Raw genomic sequence first — 23,180 nt, 5'->3', positions numbered from 1 at the left:
TTGCTCGGTAAGCAAACTGTAGGGGGTCAAGCAGGGGGTCTGTAATGTCCTTCAGGTAGGTCAACACCAGTCTTTCAAAGGATTTTATGACCAAAGACATCAGGGCGACTGGCCTGTAGTCATTTAACCCTGCGATGGAGGTTTTCTTTGGAACCGGGATAATTGTGGAATGCTTAAGGCAGGAGGGAACTTCACATAGCTCCAGGGATCTGTTGAAGATCTGTGTAAATATGGGGGCCAGCTGATCAGCACAGACTTTAAGACAGGAGGGTCACACACCATCTGGACCTGGTGCCTTCCTGATCTTCTGTCTCCTGAAGAGCTGACTCACGTCCCCTTCACAGATCCTGAGTGCAGCTATGGTGTCAGTGGGGAGGGGCAGGGGCTTGGTAGTGAGTGCTGGGAGTGTATTTTGATTGGCGTGGGTGAGAGGTGTGAAAGAGGGATTATCAAACCTGCAGTAGAACAAATTCAGCTCGTTGGCCAGTTGATGGTTCTCTTCAGTATGGGGGGATGGTTTCCTGTAGTTGGTGATGTCTTTCAAACCTCTCCACACTGATGCAGGGTCGTTGGCTGTAAACCTATTTTCCAGCTTTTCAGTGTAGCACCTCTTTGCTACTCTGATCTCCTTTGTCAATGTGTTTCTGGCTTGATTATACAGGATTCTGTCCCCACTTCTGTAGGCCTTCTCCTTAGCCTTACGAAGCTGCCTGAGTTTTGTAGTAAACCAGGGTTTGTTGTTGTTGTATGTGCGAAAAGTTTTCATGGGCACACACATATCCTCACAAAAACTGACGTAGGATGTCACAGTGTCAGTAAGCTCATCCAGGTCTGTCGCTGCAGACTCAAAAACACTCCAATCAGTACAGTCAAAGCAGGCTTGTAGTTCCAGCTTTGCCTCGTTGGTCCATCTCTTCACCGTTTTCACCACAGGCTTTGCAGATCTTAAGTTCTGCCTGTAAGTCGGGAGAAGATGAACCAAGCAGTGGTCAGAGAGTCCCAGGGCAGCACGAGGGACAGAGCGATAAGCATCCTTTAATGTAGTGTAGCAGTGGTCCAGTGCGTTTTTGTCCCTGGTAGGACACTTAATATGCTGACTGAATTTTGGCAGTTCTTGCCTGAGGTTTGCTCTGTTAAAATCACCAAGAACAATGAGCAGGGAGTCCGATTGTTTGTGCTCCATGTTAGTTATCTGGTCAGCCAGGTGTTGTAATGCTTCACTAACACAGGCCTGAGGTGGGATGTAAACACCAACCAGAATAAACGAGGAAAACTCCCGTGGTGAATAGAACGGTTTACAGTCGATGAAAAAAGACTCTAAGTGAGGGCTGCATGTTTTGATTAGTACTGTGACATCTGTACACCAACCTTCGTTTATGTAGAAACAGATTCCGCCTCCTTTCGTTTTCCCCGAGAGCTCCGTGACGCGGTCCGCACGGAGAAGTTGGAAGCTCGGCAGGTATAATGCGCTATCGGGGATGTGCTCACCAAGCCAGGTTTCAGTGAAGCACAGGACGGCAGATCTGGAAAAGTCCGTGTTTATTCTGTTTAACAGTAGCAGTTCGTCCATCTTGTTGGCCAAAGAGCGGACGTTCGCCAGGTGTATTGAAGGGAGCGCAGTTCGAAATCCCCGGTGGCGCAGTTTAACAAGCGCTCCGGCTCGCTTCCCTCGTCGGCGTCTCCTTCTAATTCCGTAAAGGGCGGCTGCTCCTCCGACTAAAAGTTCTGTAAAGTATTCTGTTTGAGTGAAAGACAGTGAAAAAATTTCACCAGCAAATTAACCGATGTGTAAGAGTTCCTCTCTGCTGTATGTGATCAGAGGGGGACAGCTTATCACTGAACAAACAAACAAAAACAGAGAAAGCACCAAGGAACGAGGCACCGAGGCTGCCATCTGCGGCGCCATGATGATCCTACAGGACACATAATCCATTACATTCATGATATTACAGCTCTCTGAATAATTAAAATACTGAGATGTATACGTGATATCTTTTTCATGATGATAGGAATGAAAGCATGTTATTAAACATGGCAACACGGTGGCGCAGTGCTTGTTCATATCTCACGCAAGAGGCTTGCTGTGCCATGCGCGACCTTCAATGACGTAATTTATCACAGCAGTACTGTCTCTTTCAAACATACTAACCTCCAATTCCTGTCCTTACTTTTCTTTCTCCAAATACCCAATCGCCACACAATCAGCTATGTAATAGACGTGAAGCCATTTGTAAGCTTAGAACGCCAATTCTTCAAAACTTTTAAGGAACATTGAAACATCTTTGTAGTACATGTTTAATTATTCTATCCGTCTATCTTTCCAGTGTCGCGTCAGCGCAAGAATACAACGCAATGCAGGAACAATCCCTGAACTAGCTAGCGCTGCGGCACCGTGTCCTCACATGTTTAATTATTAACAATACAGATTATTTAAATGAAGTTAAAGTTTTATCTGTATAATATAATCAACATATTTTGCTGCATTTCATCTTAAAAATTAATGCCGTCATCATATGTAAATACGCGCTTTATAAAGTGGCACAGGTTGTGCAATATAACTGTAGTGCAAGTTTACAGTGAGGTAATTATACTTATAAGTACAAACAGTTCTACAAGGAGCACTTGATGGACTGATTTAGTGCGTTTAGAGTTCTTGGGATGAAACTTTTTCTAAACCGCGAAGTCTGTACTGGGAAGTCTCTAAAGCGTTTTGCCATGGCTGAGTCAGCGTCTGCTTCATGCTGTATACCGATAATTCTCTTTCCGATCAGCTGCTGCTGTGATTCCCCACTCAGATACAGTGATATAAATACTCCAAGTGGTGCAGTGAGAGTAATATGGAAAAAGATGATCTGCTGTGGCAACCCTTAACTGGAGCAGCTGAAAGATGAAGAAGATGCAGTGAGAGTTACAATGCTAAAGCAGTTATGGTATTTGGAATACTATGGCTATTCCCTGGACCATTATATTGCTGCAGGTTAATTACAATCAGATGCATTACACTAATAAACAATATGCAGTTAGTTTCAGTGTATTTATAAAGCCGCGTCAGGAATGTGGACCTAAGAAAGAAAGGGTGACCACACAGGAACAGTAGCACCAGGTGCCGCCAGTCTGCAAAACCGAGTGGAGAAATTGCATACGCCAAGGTATGAGGTACCGTGGAAATGTGCGTGGCTTTACGCCAAGTTTAGGTTTTATACATCACGATTTGAGCGTGGAAACGTTCGTACGCAACATTTCTGTGCGTACGCACCGTTTATACATGAGGCCCCAGGTCAATGGTGCAGAAGAAAGGGAGGGTCATGGACAAGTTCCCCTTGAGAGTGGGAGGAGAACAGATACCATCCATAACAGAGCAACCAGTGAATAGTTTGGGCAAGACATTTAACTGTTGCCTAAGAGACACAGAAGCCATCAAAGGTTAAGCAACAAGCCAAAGGGACGGCTGAAGGCAGTGGATAGGTTTGGGCTTCCCGGAAAATTTAAAGCCTGGATCTGCCAGCATGGGATCCTACCAAGGATTCTTTAGCCTTTGTTGATCTATAAGGTATCTGTTAAGGCAGTGGACGTTTTTGAGCAATTGGTCAGCAGTGATCTTTGGAGATGGTTAGGTCTGCCATGAAGCTTGAGCAGTATTACACTGTATGACAACAGCAATAAGCTAACAATCCCATTTAGCTCAGTAAAGAAGGAGTTTATGGTCACTAGAGTGAGAAAACACATGCAGTATACAGAGTCAGGTGACCTAAAGGTGGCCAGAGCAGGGATTGCAGTAAGGACAGGGAGGAAGTGGAAGGCAAAGCTGTGAGACAAGCAGAAGCCTGACTTCAGCACAAAGTTCTAGTGGGAAGAGTAGGGCAGGGCAGAGCTGAGCTTGGGAAGGTGCTGGGACAGAAAATTACAACACTGCCCAAGGAAAAATGAGAAGTAGTTTGGGCTGGGGAAACTTCAAGCAGCCATCAAGGAGGAAAGGAATCACAAAACAGTGGCCATGAAGCAGCAAGGAGCATGGATGAGGTGGGAGCAGGTTTTAGAGTGGAAGATCACCTGGGAGGACATCTGGAAGGATTAAGTTCCTGATTCAGGGAGTCTATGATGTCCTACCAAGCCCATCTAAACTTTCCTTATGGGAAAAGATCCATTGACCAGCCTGTTACCTCTGTTCAGGGAAGGGAACGTTGGAGCATAGCTTAAACTGCTGCACTAAGGTTCTAGGGGAGGGCTGATATCGATAGCGACATGATCAAGTGGTCACGTCAGTGACAGAAGAGTACAGCAAGTGGACAGATGCCAGTAGAAGTGTCCGCATGTCCACCAAAGTGGTGGCATTTATCAAGGAGGGAGTGCAGCCAAGGTAGCTATTAAAGCACAATGAGATTCGTCTGCACACAGCATGGGGCTGGATAATGTCAGTTGACCTTGAAAAGCAACTTATAATACCATCTCACATCATCCAGGCTACACTGAGACCTGACATCCTTATCCGTTCAGAGGCCACAAAAGAGTTCATCCAGGTTGTGCTTATGCGTCTATGGGAGGACAGGATGGAGGAGGCCTGAGAGAGGAAGAAGGCAAAATACCAAGTGATGGTTGAGGGCTGTCAAGGGCAAGAGTGATCAGAAATAACAGAGGCTGCAGAGAAAGCCTCCCGAGGGCTCTGGCTGAAGAGAAGAGAGCTGTGGGGCTGTAGTAAGCCACTTGGACAGAGGCTGAAGCCTGATCAACCTCAGTTGAGTCTTCTGGAAGAGGGTGTGTGATAGTTCTAAAGACCTGAAACACCCAATGACACCAGGTTCTGATGATGTGTCCAAGTACATACATCAAATGATGAATCATGTAACCAAGTTGCAAAAGATAGGTTCAGTAAACTGAAAACAAAAATTAGGCTTGTATTAAGAAATTAAGTGGAACACTTTACCTTTCACCAGTGTGTAATGAAATATGTACAGTAAAATTACATTATTAACTTATTTGGCTGATACATTTATCCAAGGCAGCTTACAACATTAAAACACAACTGGTTACATTTTTTTTTGGTTTTCCAATTGGAGTGCCAGCAGCAAGATTTCAACCCACAACCTTAGAGTGTGAAGTCCAAATTCTTAATCACCATATCCACACTACCTGCTACATCACATTAACACTTTTATAATGTTTAAAGACAATAGTATGAATATAGCCTAATTCAACTTGCTTCAATCAGAAACTTCACAATCTCCTGTGAAATCTGCACAAAGATCAGAAAAACTTTCTGCTTTCACAGTTAGGATAGCTAAATCACTTTCAGTGTGCTTCTGTTTATCATGAAGTAAAAGGTTTGGTCAGCCATTCAAAAACTTAAGAGTATTGGGGTTCTATGTAAAAGTGAAGTACCTATTATGTCATTTTTAAGAAAGATTGCCCAAGGTTACCCATCTTGCTGAAGCTCATTTTTTCTTACATAATTCTATCTAAAATAAACCAAATTAATGTAAAACTGTCCAATCTGGCAATGATTGTATCTGCAGCTATAGTGGGATAACAGACTTAGCTTTAATGTGACTTCATTATCCACAGAGTGGAAATTGTAGTGTTTTGCTCCTCTTCACAAAACCGAACATAAATACATTCTAACATTGAACCCAAGCCAATTGTCATGGGTCACCAGTAGCAGGGTCCCTTAAATCTCTCTGAGACAGTATAGAATACAAATTAATATACTGGAAAATAGAAACATAACATTTTAAAAAAAGTTAAAAGCGTGGCTTTTCCAGAAGCTCTGATACATAGATAATTTTCATACAAAGCACAACGCAATGGGCCTTTAGTCTTTTTAGTCATTACATCTTTGTTTTCCAAAAGGCCAGACACTTCGCAATTTTCATCTTGTGAACAGTGTCAAGCAGAACAGTAACCATGCTGATATCCACACCACTATGGAGCAGTCTATGGAGTTCACAATGGAGATGTCAATAAGCAAGCACATCATTCCACATCATATAACAGAGTACACCATCATGAAATTACTAATTTCGTATTCCAGCCAGGCAATTGACAGACACTAAAGTGTCTGATCAATGTATGGATGATTTCACAGAAAGACCCTCATCTCACTCAACAGACATCATCATCATGCCAAAAAAGAATACTTCTTTTTGGGTCACTCTACAGCCATATTTATTGATGCTTGCCCAGTATCTAGCACTCCTGAATCTGCCATTTTCCCTTAAATAGTAAGCAGAAAAACACAAAAAGAAAGGAGAAAATGGGTGTGAGAGAGAGAGAGAGAGAGAAAGAGACACTAACGCAATGTGACATCCACCTATTTAATGACATCATCTTAAAATAAAGGAGCCATCTTGTTCTCTCCAAGAAAATACCAGTGCTATCATACAGGAACTAAATATCCATGTAGGAATATGATTACAACAAGCAGGTTTACACCCAAATTATGTCTCTCTCCCTCTTACCTTCTGTCACTGTCTCATAGGCAGGTCTACTAATGCAACTCATTTGTTTCTCAGTATCACTAGAGACATCACTATAGGAAATGAGCATATGAGTTTTAGTTCTGTTAGAGCATGACTAAGCAGAGATTATAATCAGAACAAGAACATGATGAGTGTCACAGTCTGTTAAAACATGCTTTGATTGTGATATCACACTCTAAAATTTTAGGACTGGTTGTTATGACATCACACATCACTAAAGAGTGAATGCTATGAACACCAGCAATATCTATGGTGAGGGCATTGGGTCAGTTGCCCTCCAGTCCTAAATTCAGGGAAGGGTAATACCCCCCAATCTTGGAGTGATACCTGTGGTACAAGTAGGTTGATCAGCTTACATCACATATGTCTATGTCTATGTTGGTGCCTTGAAAAATTATTCAGCTGAAAAACTTTTCACATTGTTTTGTTTCACATTGTTTGTCTACAAAACAATGTACATTATGCAAAATCAAAAGAGTCGAATTGAAAACCTTTTGCTAAAAAGTAAAAATCAGAATTGTGCAGTTTTTAAAAGTTCACCTACCCTTTGCACGTCTTAGGAAAACTTTGCTAAGATCCAGTGTTATTGTCTCCACCTGTTCAGGAAATGGGAGGTATCACTTCTCATGCACTTTTAGCAAACCAAAGTGTCATCAGCAAATTAACAGATGTTGATAAACAACGGAGGATAACATTTGCTTTGTTTTGATGCAACTTTTAATACAGACACATTTTGGGAGACTTTCATATTTTCACTTTTAATTTCATAAGCTTTCCGCAATGCATTCAAAGGTTAGTGTTATAGTCATAATAATAGTCATAGTCATAAATATAGTCATAATATAGTCATAATGTCATATTGATCATTTCAATTTCCATGTCTTCAAATGGAATAACACAGAAAGATTGTTATTGTTATGGTTGTTTTCGTTTTGTGAAAAGCAAAGCACAACTTCTTATTCCAAATGGCACATGTATTTATTATAAGCTGAAAAGAAAATGCTGTTTATAACAAGTCAGCCTCCATGGCTACAAGTGTGTCTGACATCACTGGCTATGGTCACATGCCAATGATGTTAATTTTAAAAGAGGGAGCTGTATGGTCAGAAAGCAACTACACTTTGTTTTAACATGAAGGGAATACTTTAGCACAACAATGCTTGGTTCTTAAACTGTTTTAAGGTTTACACTTTTTCCTTCATTTTTTCCAGACTACAGTCATATGAAAAAGTTTGGGAACCCCTCTCAGCCTGCATAATAATTTACTCTACTTTCAACAAAAAAAGATAACAGTGGTATATCTTTCATTTCCTAGGAACATCTGAGTACTGGGGTGTTTTCCGAACAAAGATTTTTAGTGAAGCAGTATTTAGTTGTATGAAATTAAATCAAATGTTAAAAACTGGCTGTGCAAAAATGTGGTTAACCTTGTAATCTTGCTGATTTGAATGCATGTAACTGCTCAATACTAATTACTTGCAACACCAAATTGGTTGGATTAGCTTGTTAAGCCATGAACTTCATAGACAGGTGTGTCCAATCATGAGAAAAGGTATTTAAGGTGGTCAATTGCAAGTTGTGCTTCCCTTTGACTCTCCTCTGAAGAGTGACAGCATAGGATCCTCAAAGCAACTCTCAAAACATCTGAAAACAAATCATGGTTTAGGGGAAGGCTACAAAAAGCTATCTCAGAGGTTTAAACTGTCAGCTTCAATTGTAAGGAATGTAATCAGGAAATGGAAGGCCACAGACACAGTTGCTATTAAACTCAGGTCTGGTAGGCCAAGAAAAATTCAGGAGCAGCAAATGCGCAGGATTGTGACAATGGTTACAGACAACACACAAATCACCTCCAAAGACCTGCAAGAACATCTTGCTGCAGATGATGTATCTGTACATCGTTCTACAATTCAGCGCAATTTGCACAAAGAACATCTGTATGGCAGGGTGATGAGAAAGAAGCCCTTTCTGCACTCACGCCACAAACAGAGTTTCTTGTTGTATGCAAATGCTCATTTAGACAAGCCAGATTCCTTTTGGAACAAAGTGCTTTGGACTGATGAGACAAAAATTGAGTTATTTGGTAATAACAAAAAGCACTTTGCATGGCGGAAGAAGAACACAGCATTCCAAGAAAAACACCTGCTACCTACTGTCAATATATGGTGGAAATGCTAATTTTATTAATTCTCACAGCACCATCTAAAATAGGAAGGTGTTTAACCCATGCCTGATAGTTTTACCAGCAATGACACAAGAAAAAGCTGCAATATAACACTTTAATAAAATATTCAAAAGACTGTTTCTTAGAGCATTACACCTACTGCATCTTAAACCTCTACTGCATGATGAAAGACTACAAATTTAAACACATGTACATACATGTTGCACATGGTACTAGGTGTTGTGAATGTAACCAATATGCTTATAGTGGGTTAATATTTCTAGCATTTTATTTTAATCAGTTGAATGTAACAGAGATTTTATTAGGAAATTTGCAAAGAATAGTCTAGAATCACACAAAAGTGAGGAATATGAGAGGACAAACGATTGTTCATCCAGCCAATCTACTAACCAAATATAAAATCAAATAAAGCTACGTTGGAAGCCAGGAAAATTAATGAAGAAATATATCTTATTGTCATAGTTTGAGGAAAAACTCTTTAATGTTCAGATATATTCTTGAGGGTGACAACCTTCTATCATAGCAGCAGTGCGCTGGCATCGCACATCTAATGATAACATGGTTATTAGCGGGCATCATTACCTACCATAAACCTGGGGCTCGCACAAAAAACAACAACTGACAAAATGGCACTGAAAATTCTGCAAAACTATTTACAAAAATAAGAGAAAATATCAGACATTTAAAAATTAAAACATTCTTAATGGGCATGTGGCATTTCTAAATTTTGAAAGTGTATAATCGTTTGCTGAAGAGAGTGATCACATAACACATAACCACAATCTTTATTTAATATAGCACCTTTCTACAGTGAACACCATCCCAAAGCCCCTTGCAAGTCCCACAATATAGGACAATTATTGCTGTTTTAAAATTAGAGTATTAGCAGGTTAAGAGGTAGTAAGAGGAAGGAACTGTACCAACATCCAGTGCCACTGACAGTAAATCAACAGTACAATTTACTTTAACAACAAAGACTTCAAAAAGCAAAAAGAGAGAAAACTAAAAAACTTGAAAGAAACAACAAATATTGATTAAATTAACACTAAGTTTTACATTAATAAAGCATATTCAAACAGCATTTTTTTTCAACCAAACTTTTTAGAAATTCCCAAAAAGAATGATTAACACTGATGTTTACATGTTTTCAACATAAAATCTGTGATATTGTATATAGGTCACTAGTGAAGGTAGACAGTATTCACTATTAGGATCTGTAATACTGCTGAAGCTTCCAATTGTTTTGCTTTGGAGTTCTGGGTTCAATTGCCATCTAGTTGACTTTCCTATTGACTGAGGGTCAGGAATCCCTAATTAATCTTTTAAACCACCCAGAAGACTCATAATTAACATTGTGAGGGGGACCCTAAAAATAAGTTTAAAAAATGTGTAATGGTACTGTAAATTGTTCCATGCCCATTACTGGGTTTGTGTGAAAATATCCTGGAATACAAATTCAGAAAGGTTCAGGTGTTTCCTTTTATTTAAGCCTTGATTATCATCGAAATCATGTACAAATGTACAAAAACCGTAGCTGGTCTGTGGCAGGCTGGAGTTAAGGAGGTTGTCTTTAACCTAAATATTCTTGAAACAAAGAAAAGAAATGAAAGTTCTCTGTGAATACATTTTTTGATTTACTTTAAAAAAAATCAAAAACAACAATTAAATTTTCCCCAACAATGAGTTTTGCACATTATGATGTGCTTGAAGTGAATATTAGCACTGCTACATTCACATGAATATGTGTATCAAGAAAAGTTGCCAACCATCCTGCATGATACTGCCTAGCAGTACAAGGGGACGTGGCTTCATTTGCAGATTTCATATACAGGCATGATGTGATTAGTCTATTTAAGACATTTCTATCCTATGTAAAACATATTTATACAGCAAGTTATATTCTACATTACTACAAAAGCCAGATTTCACTGTGCAGCTAACAACAAAACACTACTGGGACTACAGGACACACATTAACAAACACCTTCAGAGTAGCAGAATAAAACCATTTTGGATAGAAGTGCATGCTTTTAAGGTGTATATGGGTTGCAGTCGTTAGTGTTGCTGCAGATCTCATTGGACTTGGGTTTGAATCTAGTCCAGGCCCTTCTTTATGACATTTGCATGACGGTCTGTTTTTGAAGGAAGTCTGTATCTATACAGCCTGGCTTCCTCACTTGCCTTAAAGATGAGCATGTTGAATAAATTGTTTTATTGCCTGGCCTGTATACAATTCAACCAATCTAATGCTGCCAGTATATTTTTTTACCTCACTATGATTCTGTTGCAGATACAACGGTTTGATAGATAGATAGATAGATAGATAGATAGATAGATAGATAGATAGATAGATAGATAGATAGATAGATAGATAGATAGATAGATAGATAGATAGATAGATAGATAGATAGATAGATACGCTAAACCAGTGTGTGTAAAATTTAATTTTAAATTATAAAATGTCCTGGTGTGAGTGTGTGTAGGCTTGTGCATGGCATGGGTGTGCTCGGTGATGGACTGTTGCCACATCCAACAATGGACACCTGCCTTTTTGTCCAATGTTGTGTGATAGGCACCGACTCTTAATGATCTAGAACTGTGTAAGTGGGTTAGTAAATGAATAGATGAGTGGATAGCAATACACTGACACACAAATAGATCCATTGCTTATTTTTTGCAACACCTTTCTGAAAAATAAAATGTACAAAATAAACTTCCTTACCAGCATGTCTGAACATTGACACCAATAACAAATCACAAAATACAAAATATTTACTTTCAAAAAGCAAAATTGTCACATGATAAAGTGTTAAGTGAAAATAGGACTCACTCTCAAAAATATGCAGCTACAAACCAACTGAAAAAAATGTCCATTATTCTTTTTAAAAAATAGCAAAATGAACACTGGAGTAGACTCAGAAACAAACGTGATTTCCTAAATTCAACTTACGTTCTCACTATACTGCATATACTCACTCACAAAGTAAGTTTTTCTGGAGACTTCCCTAAACACAATGCCATAGATCTGTTTTAACAGATAAGATTAGATAAATTTAATTAATCCTAATGGGAAATAAAAAATAAAATATATAAACTCCCGGGACCAATAATACAATCAATCAATCAATAAATTAATAAATGTATATTGGGCAGAAATTGCAAAATGAACTTAAAGAGTACAAGTATTTAGTCTGGGACATCAGGAGGAAGCACTGAATTGCCTGATAGCAGCAGGCAGAGCACATCGCGGAGTACAAAGTCATTGGCTAAAAGTACCTCAAGACAGCATTAACTAGAGGGAATGGAGGGGATTTTTCCTGATGGTATCCAATTTTGCTACAATTCTCCTTTCCAAAACAGCTTCCAGTGTGTCCAGTGTTAGCACTGTGATGAAGCAGGCTTTCCTGACAAGTTTATTTCCGGCATTGTGCATGTTTTAAGGTCAAATTGCTTCCCCTGGAGACCCCGGAATAGAATAATACACTGGCTACTATGGAATAAGAGAACATCTCCAGGAGCTTGCTACATACAACAAAACACACAAGACTCCTTAAGAAGTACAATCTGCTTTGGCCTTTCTTGTACAGCATCACTGTGTTGTCACACCATTCCAGTTTGCTTTTGTTTGGATTCCCTGGTGCTTGTAGCTCTGTACCATTTCATGTTCTCCCCCTGAAAGATGACTGGCCTCAGATGGTCTATGGCATTGCAGAAGTCCATCATCAGCTCTTTTGCCTTGCAAATATTGAGCTGCAGGCAGTTCTCCCTGAACCATAATATGAAGACCTCTACAAACCTCCTGTACTCTGAATTGTCTCCATTACTAATGTAGCCCATGATGGAAGAGCCATCTGAAAACGTCTGTAGGTGGCAAGAGCTGGTACTGTGCTGGATGTCTGTTGCATACAGGGTAAACAGGAAGGGAGACAAGACAGTTCAGTGGGGTGCTCCCGTATTACACACTACCATTTCTAACACACAGTGTCTCAGCATCACAAACTGTCTGTTGGTCAGGTAGTCCAGGGTCCAGGAGATTGTGTGGGCATCTAGATGAATAGCCTTAAGCTCTTTCCCCAGCTCATGAAGCAGAATGGTGTTAAAGGCACTGGAAAAATCAAAGAACATTAACAGACTTGTGGTGCCATCTTTGTCCATATGGGAGTAGGCACTGTGGAGCATATAGATCAGGGCATCCTCCAAACCTATATGTGTCTGATAGGCACACTGCTTAGGATCAAAATGTTCTGAATCCAGGGGCCAGAGCTGTTTCAGGACCTTCCTCTCAAATGAACTTCATGATGTAAAAAGTATGTAACTGGTTTGCAGTCTATGGTACTAATCAAGTATTAAAAGTCTGCAGTCTTTAAATGACCCACAGTTGATATGTCAGTTAAAAAGCTCTTCAGAAGATAGCTAAGAGAGCTGGAAATGATACAGTCTAAATAAACACTAATGAGTTAAATTTGAAAGCAGCCCCACAAACTGTGACTGTCCTAAACATGAGATGACAAATTTAAATCTTTTAACACTTTCCAAAGATAAAGATTGCACATGTGAAAAAAGAAAATTAAGAAAATTATCCCTTCAACCACATAGATAAACTGACTTTGAAAAATTGACAACTAATAAAATACAAAGATCCAGCTGGTTTTCAGAATGGCAGATTATCATGCAACAGACATGTCTGATTGCCTCACACTTCTCTTACTCATACATGGACTCTTGCATTGCCTCTTCTCCTTCTGCTATTCTGTGATACACTCCCTGGTACTCTCTCATATCACACCACTGTGCTGATTACATTGTCTTCTTTTATTATGCTGTAGTGTGCTTTCCTGCTTTCAAACACTGTACTTCTTTAGTTTATTCTCTGACATTCTTGCTAGAATTTTGATGCCACTTTACTACTACCAAGAAGCAATGTTCTTATATTATTTGTATTGCTGGAGCTATTGAGTTTATGTAATCGTATTGAGAACAGTACTTTTCTTTACGCATCCGTACACATTGACTTTATTCTTAGTATTATTCCTTCACATTGGCATTTAAAACGGCTCACAAAAAATTAACAGAGGCTGCTGAAATAGTAGCTTTCTTTTGTATAACCTGCTTAATTCAGTTTATGGTGATTGGGGATAAAGTATACCTTTATAACTTTGGGACTAAGGTAGCAACCAACTCCTAATTTGGGCCAACCCATAGTATGGTACACTCAGGGCCATCACTTTAAATAATGCAAGGTGCATTTTAGTTCCTGCTTCACTTCATATATCCTTGCTAGGTATGAGATAATCCACTTCATCTACATGCAATATGTACTGCGATACAGGTTTCACAATACAATATTCCCATAATGCAGAGCATCCATGTAACAACAGACAAAATACTAAATTAAAATTGTATGATTTTTTTTGGGAAAAATCAAAAATTTCAACTTTAAACTAATAAAACACACAAAATATAATTTAAAAACAATAAACACGTATAAACACTTCACTGCTTCTGCTTGACCCATAAAAAATACTTAAATTCAGTTCTACAACTGCAAACTTGGTTGTTTCACTCATCCTGCTAGCGTCTTTCCCTTAGCACTTTCTAACTCTTTTGCCCTTTTTTAACTAAACTTCTGTGTTGCAAACTTAAGAGACATTTATCAGACATTGCTCATATGACTGATACCTTAATACCCTTCCAGAAATTAACTAAATTTTACATTATTACATAAATCACAATACATAGCCCAATAAGATATCCAAAAATCAGAAATACGCACACCAAGATCATGCTTAGATATGTAGTCTTGAAATGGGCATGCAATGTTTTGATTTTCAGGTACTCGTTGTTCTGGAAAATTTAACACTTTTAAAATGAAAATATTTATTACAGTTGTTACAGGTAATATATAAGGTTTAGAATTAATTCTAATGTTTAGTATTACTATTTCATAATGTTAAAAAATATAATACTATTTGATGAAAGTGCAGCCCACACCAAAGTGTATCTCAAGGAGATCACCTTATTGCCTCATCCCATGCACAGGCCCTGAGTTCAGTCATTCATGTCGGGCCCATTTAGGATTAATCAAATTACGAAAAAACACATGTATTTAGGATTAGAAGGAAAACCAGAGTCCTCTTTTAAACTTCAAATGACTGGGTATCTGCTGATATTTCAAGTCAGGACTTTAGAGTTGTGTAGCATCAGCACTAAGCTCTGCACTGCCTACATAATAAGTACACATTCAAATATGAATTGACATTCGTGTATAACTCTCTATCCCTCTTTTACATAAGGATGAAAAACACCATGATGAATGTTTATTAAAAAAAAAACTCAATGATAAATCCTTCCTTTTTTATTGAAAAAAGATACCTTCGTGTAGCTTTCTGAAAACGCTCACTCAACTTTGTGTATCCGTACACAGGTGACCTCCAGCACTGGAGGCCAGCAGGGGGCGTGGCAGTTAAACAGGCCGCGCCGCGCTTTGGGTATTGGCGCTTTGGGAGCTCTCCCGTGACGTAACTCTCCAGTCTGATATATGAGTATAAGTGGCACGTACCCCCACTGTTATACTCATCTGATTCCATCTCCCTACCGTCAGATCTTATACGTTTGTACACACGCATACAAAGACTTCAATCAATTCCGTTGTTTATTTGTAGTTCAGACTGTTAGAGATTTCTAAATATTTTATTAAATCATGCGATGGTATTTACATGCGAGACTGAAATTAACCAAACAACTGGATAACAATATCCCTTTTAGGAAACGTGCAAGACGCGGTCAGTTCTTATGAGTTTGCACTCAGACCGACGCCCTCCTTTAAGCAGTTCTTGGTGTTCACGACTTTTGTTTTTCCTTGTGTACCTGTTCTAAACTCTTGACAGTCTTCGCATTTGCTGCCCACGCGACTGGGGTAAACGCCAGAAATATTTTTCCAAGCATAGCCTTCCAGCACACCGGCTTTTTAAAAGGAAACTTTCTTAGGGGAGCTGTGAGTTTTCAGGGCCAGCTTTGGGAGGCTTCATACACGGATGCAGGGGCGTGTGCTCCGGAGACAGAAGCTCTCTGTCTGCCGAACAAGCCTGCAGTTTAGAGTCAAGGAAAAGCCCCCGAGCCCAACACAACCGGCAATTACACTGGCAGCTGCTGCTGTTTCTGCCACTTCAAAACAGAATCGACCAAGAACAGTTAAAATGTCTGACTTTTGACTGTCTCTCAAGATGCCAGGGAGTGGTAAAAACCAATGTCTGGTCTTCCGAATCAATGGTTACAACAATAAAAGTTGAAATTACAAAGAACAGCTAATTAAATCCCAGGCTCCCTCGTTCTGATGTGTGTCTTTTAATGAAATTACATCTTTCTGCTATGAAGTGCTCTCTGACTGATCTGGCCAGCCCCACCTGGGTGGAGTGAAGCTTTTCAGAGTTCAGCATATTGTGAGGAGTGCAGGATGCAGCAAGAAGAGTGAGAGGGTTTGGGGAAACAGACGGAGCCCTTTAAGCAGAGGTAATGTAGTCCAGCACAGTAGAATAGGAGGAGACATCCAGATGGAGAGACAGAACATTGTCTAGAGAGAAGAATCTGTCCAAAGTTGGAGGGAGACAAAACAGCAGATGAAAAAGGGTGATACAGTAGAGTGATAATACAATGGAACAAACTGCAGTAGAAAATAACAGGAGATAATTAAAGCCACAATAATTCAGAAGAAGCAAGGGGAGCACACTTGTTTTGGAAGTAGATGGAGTAGTGGAGCTGAAAATTGAAGTGCAGTACATTGGGTAGATTGGAGAAGGATGAGACAAGATCACATTTTAATGTGATCTTGTCACCTGTTAAACTAATGCTAGTTTAACAGGTGACAAAGTAGGAGGAAGGGAATATATTGCTGATGATAAAGGAAAGTGGAATACAACGAAATTAATTCTCTGGAAAGAATTATGAAACAAACAAAAAGCGTACAATCCAGAGTAATAATAAAGGAACAAAGAGCACCAGGCAACAAAACAATATAAGAAAGTTTGTTACTAATAAATGTGGATACAAGCTTCCACTTTAGCCCTTAACCTATAGTTTACCTTACCATCAGGATAACATACACTGTTAATCCCCAAAACATGGCAAGGCTGGAAAGTAAATTTTTAACTCTGCCAAGAGATCTCCAGTGGGAAGGGTGTTGTTTTAAACTAAAAGTTTGAAGAACATTTCTCTGGAGTATATGAATAACATATTTAGCAGCTGCTTAAATAAAAAAGCACAAAATATTCTATATTCTAGGTAAGTGTGCTTGTGTAGAGGATGTAAGTGTAGCGCAGCGCATGCAGAAACACCTGCAGAAGACATTGACTCAAATATAAGCTCCATCACCAAGCTAGGTCACAACATAAAATCTGCTAATGTCATTTTTTTCCTCTTAAAAATCAAAAGTCTTGAAAAACACTTCTGATGAGCAATTTGATTAAAGCACTTCCTGAGGGGCATCCTTCTGGGAAAAATGCAGTTTGAATATATCATGTCATACCTAATGGAAAAAAAATAGACAAAGATGAAACCACCTTAATTTGAGTAGTGATATTAATTATAGATCTTTTGGATATCTTCTGCTTTTACTGCATATGAGAAAACACAACACTGGTAGTGTTATACCAGTGCCAATGTTATACCAGTACCAGTTATATATGGAATTTTCAGGTACAATAAAATTTGATATTCATCCAAAATCAAGCCACAATGAATGTATGAACAATGAATTACCGGTCAAAAGCACGTTTCGAGTACAATCAATAATCCGCCTTTAGCACCATCTTTCAATCCAGTAACTGTGGGCTATCAAAAACCGGTTGGGATGCCAGAAAATCTCAGAAAGTCAGTCTTTAACGTTAATATTATCAGAATTGTATGAAACTTCTTTTAAAGAAAACGTTATTGTGACTTATTCCAAAGCAAATTACAACATATGTTCGGAAAAGGAAAAATCCTTACGGAAGTACTTTCCAGTCGTATTGAAATACAATTTTGCAGAAGTCAGGCGCGTTCTCATTCTCTGACTTAAGACTGTGTTCAAAAACACAGTATAGGTACAGCAAATGTAGGTTTCATTCTTTGCGCATAATTCTGCTAACGCTTCAGTTCATGTATCAATTAAAATTAATCCAGTTCGTGTTCGCGACAATGATCTCATTCCTGCAGATTAGGGTGCAATATAAGGACCAATACTCGAAGTAACTGCCCATCGCAAGCAAAAAACATTCAAAAACATTAATTAGTATTTTATATAGACTCTTTAATAGAAAACGGTACTAAATAGTTTCAAAGGGAAATATGCTATTCAAATTCCATACAGAATTCTACAAAAACTCAGTCCACATTTTTAGCATTCAAATATAATGCAACTAAAAGTCACTACGGCATATTCACAAATTTATCTTTTAAAATAAGTGTTTTGAAAAACGCCCTGTTTAAAAGGTACAATCAGTGTGAGACGTTTTTCTTTTGATATATAACCACACAAAACCTACACCCATTCATCTATCATGTAACCTGCTTAATCAGATCAGTGTCTCGGTGGTTGGAGTTTTTCTTGGCAACATCGGGCCCATGGCAGGAATCAATCCCGGACAGGACGCCAGTCTGTGATGATGTAAATATTTCACCACACGTGCAACGTGATTTAGGTTAAGGATAAATTAAATTACTTTAACCATTTTCTTTTTTACTAGAAATGATCAACTCATCAATGACATTTTAAAAGTTTATGAACATATTTTCGATGTATTATACGAAGAAAAAGAGGGGAAAGTGACGGCTTGGAGACATGCAGAGTAGAGGAGCCGATAGGCAGCACACTTACCTCGGAGTAGCAGCACACTTGGCGCAAAACAGACCCGTCTGTTGAACTTCATTGAAGCTATTTGTTTTGGGTTAAGTCCCCAGGGATTCCACTTCGATGCTGCACTTTGGCACGAAAAAGGATTCACTGTTCCCCACAAATGTACTCCTTAGGAGTTTAAAGAAGTTAATGCTTTTAAAGCAGGACCAAGCAAAACGTGTTTTTGGTTTTGAATAAGACTAATATAGTTATCGACTGCTTAATTTGGTCGTTTTTATGTAGTATTCCATTCCTTTTGGAAAAGAAAGCATGTTTTCCTTAGGTGTTGGTTTAATCTTGGCGGAGAGAACTCGATCCGATATTCCTCTGCACGAGTCTCTAGTCGCGCTTCTTAAACATACTTAACAAACTAAGACGCGCACCGTTACCGTTACACCCAGTTTCCAACAAGAGCCGAGACTGATCACCTTCCTTTAGCGCGGTAAACTTGATGCTTTGCTCAAGGACATTTCAGTGCTCTTTGTTTCTGTTCTGCACTCCGACTCACTGCGCCCTACACTGCCTGTTCCAAATTTATCAAAACCGCAGCTTCATATAAGGAGTCTTAACCCTCGCGCTTTTTTTTCTGGGTGGGGAAGGCAGTGACTTTAAAAATCCACCCAAGCTAAATATGCAAGAATAAGAATAAACATAATACATAGGTGGATAGGTATACTTTCGTGGGTTTATTTCACCGCCGCCTTTCAGGTGATAATTTTGTTTAACGATCTTCACATTTTAAAAGTAAACATTAAACATCAACAGCCTGCAGATTTTTCTCTTCAATGTTTTTTTAATCACCAGCGTAACAAAAACAATATGCATATACAAATAGAAAAAATTCATAAGTCCGGATTTATCACTGGGAGAACAGAAAGTGGTGGAGGCACACACACACAGGCACACACACGCATACACACACAAAAGAAACTAGAAATACTCACCATCTGATTTGATGACCCATCTTGCCTATTGGGTACTACAAAAACCATTCTTCTCACCTCCATCTGTCCTACTCTCTCTCTCTCTTTCTGTCTGTCTGAAACCTTGTCTTTCTTTCTCCTGCCACTAACCTATTAAGCTCTCCTCCATAGTCTAGATTCAGTTTGTCTCAGTGTTAAGGTATCCACATGTCAAGGTCTGGGAATCACTACTGGGATCATGTAAGGCCCAGAGATGCTATAGGACCACATGGCTAGAGATTATATCCTACTGAACCCTAGTGTCTCAGTATCTCTGAGCTCTGTATAGCACCTATAGCCTACCAGACTTCTTCACACTCTGATGTCTTCACAGGTTTTCCATCCATCCATCCATTAATCCATCCATTATCCAACCCGCTATATCCTAATTACAGGGTCACGGGGGTCTGCTGGAGCCAATCCCAGCCAACACAGGGTGCAAGGCAGGAAACAAACCCTGGGCAGGGCGCCAGCCCACCGCAGGGCACACACACACACACACACACACACACACACACACACACACACCAAGCACACACTAGGGACAATTTAGAATCTCCAATGCACCTAACCTGCATGTCTTTGGACTGTGGGAGGAAACCGGAGTACCTGAAGGAAACCCACGCAGACACGAGGAGAACATTCACAGGTTTTACTTAAAAAAATCCCTCTGACAGTGTCTGTAGATTCCTATTAACTCCTTTTTCCCATAGTGAGAAGTTTTCTCCTTCACAATACTGTTTTCTTTTTTCAAGGGGTTTCATGAGAGTATTTTCTTTGTTATCTAGCCTCAGTGGTCTCAAGTCTCTGAAAACCTTTGGGTAGCCAAGCAACTGTTTATATGGTTTCAAGTATGTTCAAATGATTACTTTCTAATCAATTTAATCTTCTGCAGAAATCAAAGGAACATACTTGACATTAGTAAGATAAATGCTGGTGAGAATACGGAATAAGCAGAACTTAAATGTTTTTGCATTGGTTTAAAGTAGACAACATCCCATCTTTAGTTTCATTCCCTCTATATAAAGATGGGGGAAAACACACTTGCTGTTGAACTAAAATTCCTCCTTCATTTCTAAAATAACAATAAACAAATCCTGCAAAAGGACCTGAAGAGGCTGCTGGCTGTTGTCAGGCAGAAGGTCACATCTCCAGATGCTGCCAAAGGTGCTCTATGGGGATAAGTTTAGAAGTGAAAACATAACCTGCATACCAGCATTCCTAAGGGCAGCACATGTGTGTCTGATGGGACATTGTCTTTCTGTAGTGACATGTAAGGATCTCTGACCAGTAGACCTTTGACAGGTGTCCTTGCTCTAGTGCTAGCACTATCCTGTCAGTGATGCAGGCATTGTGTCTACCAGCACTTACAGCAGCAATATGGGTGGTAAATACAGTATGAACCTCTCATTCTGATGGGTCAGTCCAGCTCTGGTCAGTTAAAGGAGTCAATACCTTGCATGGTCATGTACCATGCTGGTCTGCTCAAATTCTGTTTACAGTCAGGGAAGTGTAATCCATAGTGTCTGGCAATGTGGTGATGTGAAATGCCTGTCTGCAGCAAGCAAATGACCCTCTGCCTTGCTTATACTGACATTCGAGGCATTATGAAATGTATATACAACTGATTAAGCATTTTCTTTTCTTTGCTGTGACCCAAGATTCAATTTCTTTTTAATGATGATATGATTAAGCATTGTTCAATCTGAACCTTGTCAGGTAAAAGTGCATGTAACAATATTTCATGTGTTTGGCAAGTTACAATTCCTCATTGCATAAGCTGCATTTTTTAGAACAAATTGTGAACCTTGTGTGAAATACAAATGTTATAACTATAGTTTTCCCATTTCAGAAAATAAGTTTCTTTTTTAAATCAGTATATGCTGTGCATGTATGTTTGTGTATAGCATACCCAATTTTTAATGTTAATGAGAAATAATTGTACAATTCTGATTGTCTAATCTACTTCAAACTCAAATGTCAGTTCAATTACTTTATAAGGAAGCCATAGCCATGTTCTTTATGATTGTCTAATAATGAATGAAATTCTTTGTTCAGGATGTACTGAAAAATGTAACACTAGACATGGTATTTATTAATTGTACAAAACCTGACTATAGCTGAGCTGGTCTTCTTTTGTTGGATACTGGTTCCTGTTTTAGCCAGTTTCTCAATCAGTGAGTTATTTTATCTTTAACAGAGAAATCTGGAAATGTTACACATTTGCCTTAGCTTTAAATGCCGAAGTAGAGTCACTTTTGGCTTTTACAAGATTCGAACCTGCAACCTTCCGATTACCAGTGCAGATCCCTAAGGTCTGGATTTTCTAAGACTTATCCTTTTGTGTGCTTTGAACTTCATTTATCTTTACATGAAAAAGTTACTTGTTTCAAAATGTTTTAATTTCATGTGCGATTTTAATAGTCTCTGTGTTGTTTTTCATATTCTGTGGAATTTGCCCTCTTAATTGTAATAACATCGAATGACATATGGGGTACACACCAGGAAAAACAACACTCGATGCTGAAAATCTGCAGCTACTTCACCATTATACCCTCTAGCATGCTCATCAGTAAATAATTTCCTAAAAAAGCAGAATTTAATCATAACGATTACATTAAAACCAAGGTAAAAAAAAAATACAAAATTTATTCAGAAAACGAATGAATAAATTATCCATCCTTCCATCCATCCATTTTCTAACCCAGTGAATCTGAACACAGGGTCATGGGGGTCTGCTGGAGCCAATCCCAGCCAGCACTGGACGTAAGGCATGAACCAATCCCGGGCAGGGCGCCAACCCACCGCAGATTAATAAATTAACAAGAAGAAAAATAATCTCTCTCTCTCTCATTTTTCCTAGGGCACGAAGCGGAAGCGGAAGCAAAGCAGAAGCGGACAATGGCCGACAGTGAGGTGAATCGCATTGCAACTGTAGTCGAGGAACTCCAGGCACTCGATGAACAGATTCAGAATCTTCTGTCCAGACGAAGATACCTCAGAGATCTGAAGGCTCGGCTGTTGAATAAACTGTCCTCGCCATCTGTTATCGGCGTAACATCAACCCCGCGTTGTGCCGCGCAAGTCACCTTCACCCCCGCGCCTCGTAGGAGCGACACCGATGATGACCTCGGTGTATTTCAGCTATGCAGGCGGGGGTTCAAGGCCAGAACACCTCCATCGGCACAGGCAAGCATCGTAACCCAGAACCGGTTTGACCCTCTAAGCGTCCCCAGTTCGCCTTCAGCTCCTGGTGATGTAATTGTGGTAGGTGATTCTATTGTTAGGAACCTCAATATCACTTGCCCTAATAGAAAATCTTTTGTTTCTTGTTTTCCCGGTGCTCGTGTCCGAGATGTGACGAGACGTGCACCGGCGATCTACAAGAACAGGGCAGTTGGAGCCGTTGTTATACATGCTGGCGTAAACGACATAAGGCACCGACAGTCGGAGATCCTCAAGGCAGACTTCACTGCATTAATTAAAGACACAAAGGAGAGGACCCCATCGGCAAAGATATTCATCTCGGGTCCACTCCCTCTCGTCAGACGATCAAACGAGTATTACAGTCGTCTGCTTGGTTTAAACAACTGGCTGCAGGGCTTCTGCAAGAATCAAGACATCGGGTTCATTAACAACTGGGACCTCTTTTGGGAAAGACCGCGTTTCTTCAAGCGAGATGGCCTGCATCC

The 23,180-nt window shown here is 39.5% G+C and overlaps 1 protein-coding gene across 1 annotated transcript in view; it reads right to left on the bottom strand.

The window, feature by feature from the left end:
• itga10 (integrin, alpha 10) overlaps nt 1–19,042 on the bottom strand; it is a 156,581-nt gene extending 137,539 nt beyond the window's left edge. Inside the window, exon 1 of the mRNA XM_028794851.2 lies at nt 18,509–19,042. Within this exon, the coding sequence (XP_028650684.1) occupies nt 18,509–18,560 (52 nt within the window). The 5' untranslated portion in view covers nt 18,561–19,042. The remainder of the gene's footprint in view (nt 1–18,508) is intronic.
• Nucleotides 19,043–23,180: the final 4,138 nt, after the last annotated feature.

This window comes from Erpetoichthys calabaricus, chromosome 2 (genome assembly GCF_900747795.2).
Source record: "Erpetoichthys calabaricus chromosome 2, fErpCal1.3, whole genome shotgun sequence".
Classification (NCBI taxonomy): Eukaryota; Metazoa; Chordata; class Cladistia; order Polypteriformes; family Polypteridae; genus Erpetoichthys; species Erpetoichthys calabaricus.
The sequence above is the reverse complement of the archived record's forward strand: the minus strand, read 5'-3'. Positions and strand labels throughout refer to the sequence as shown.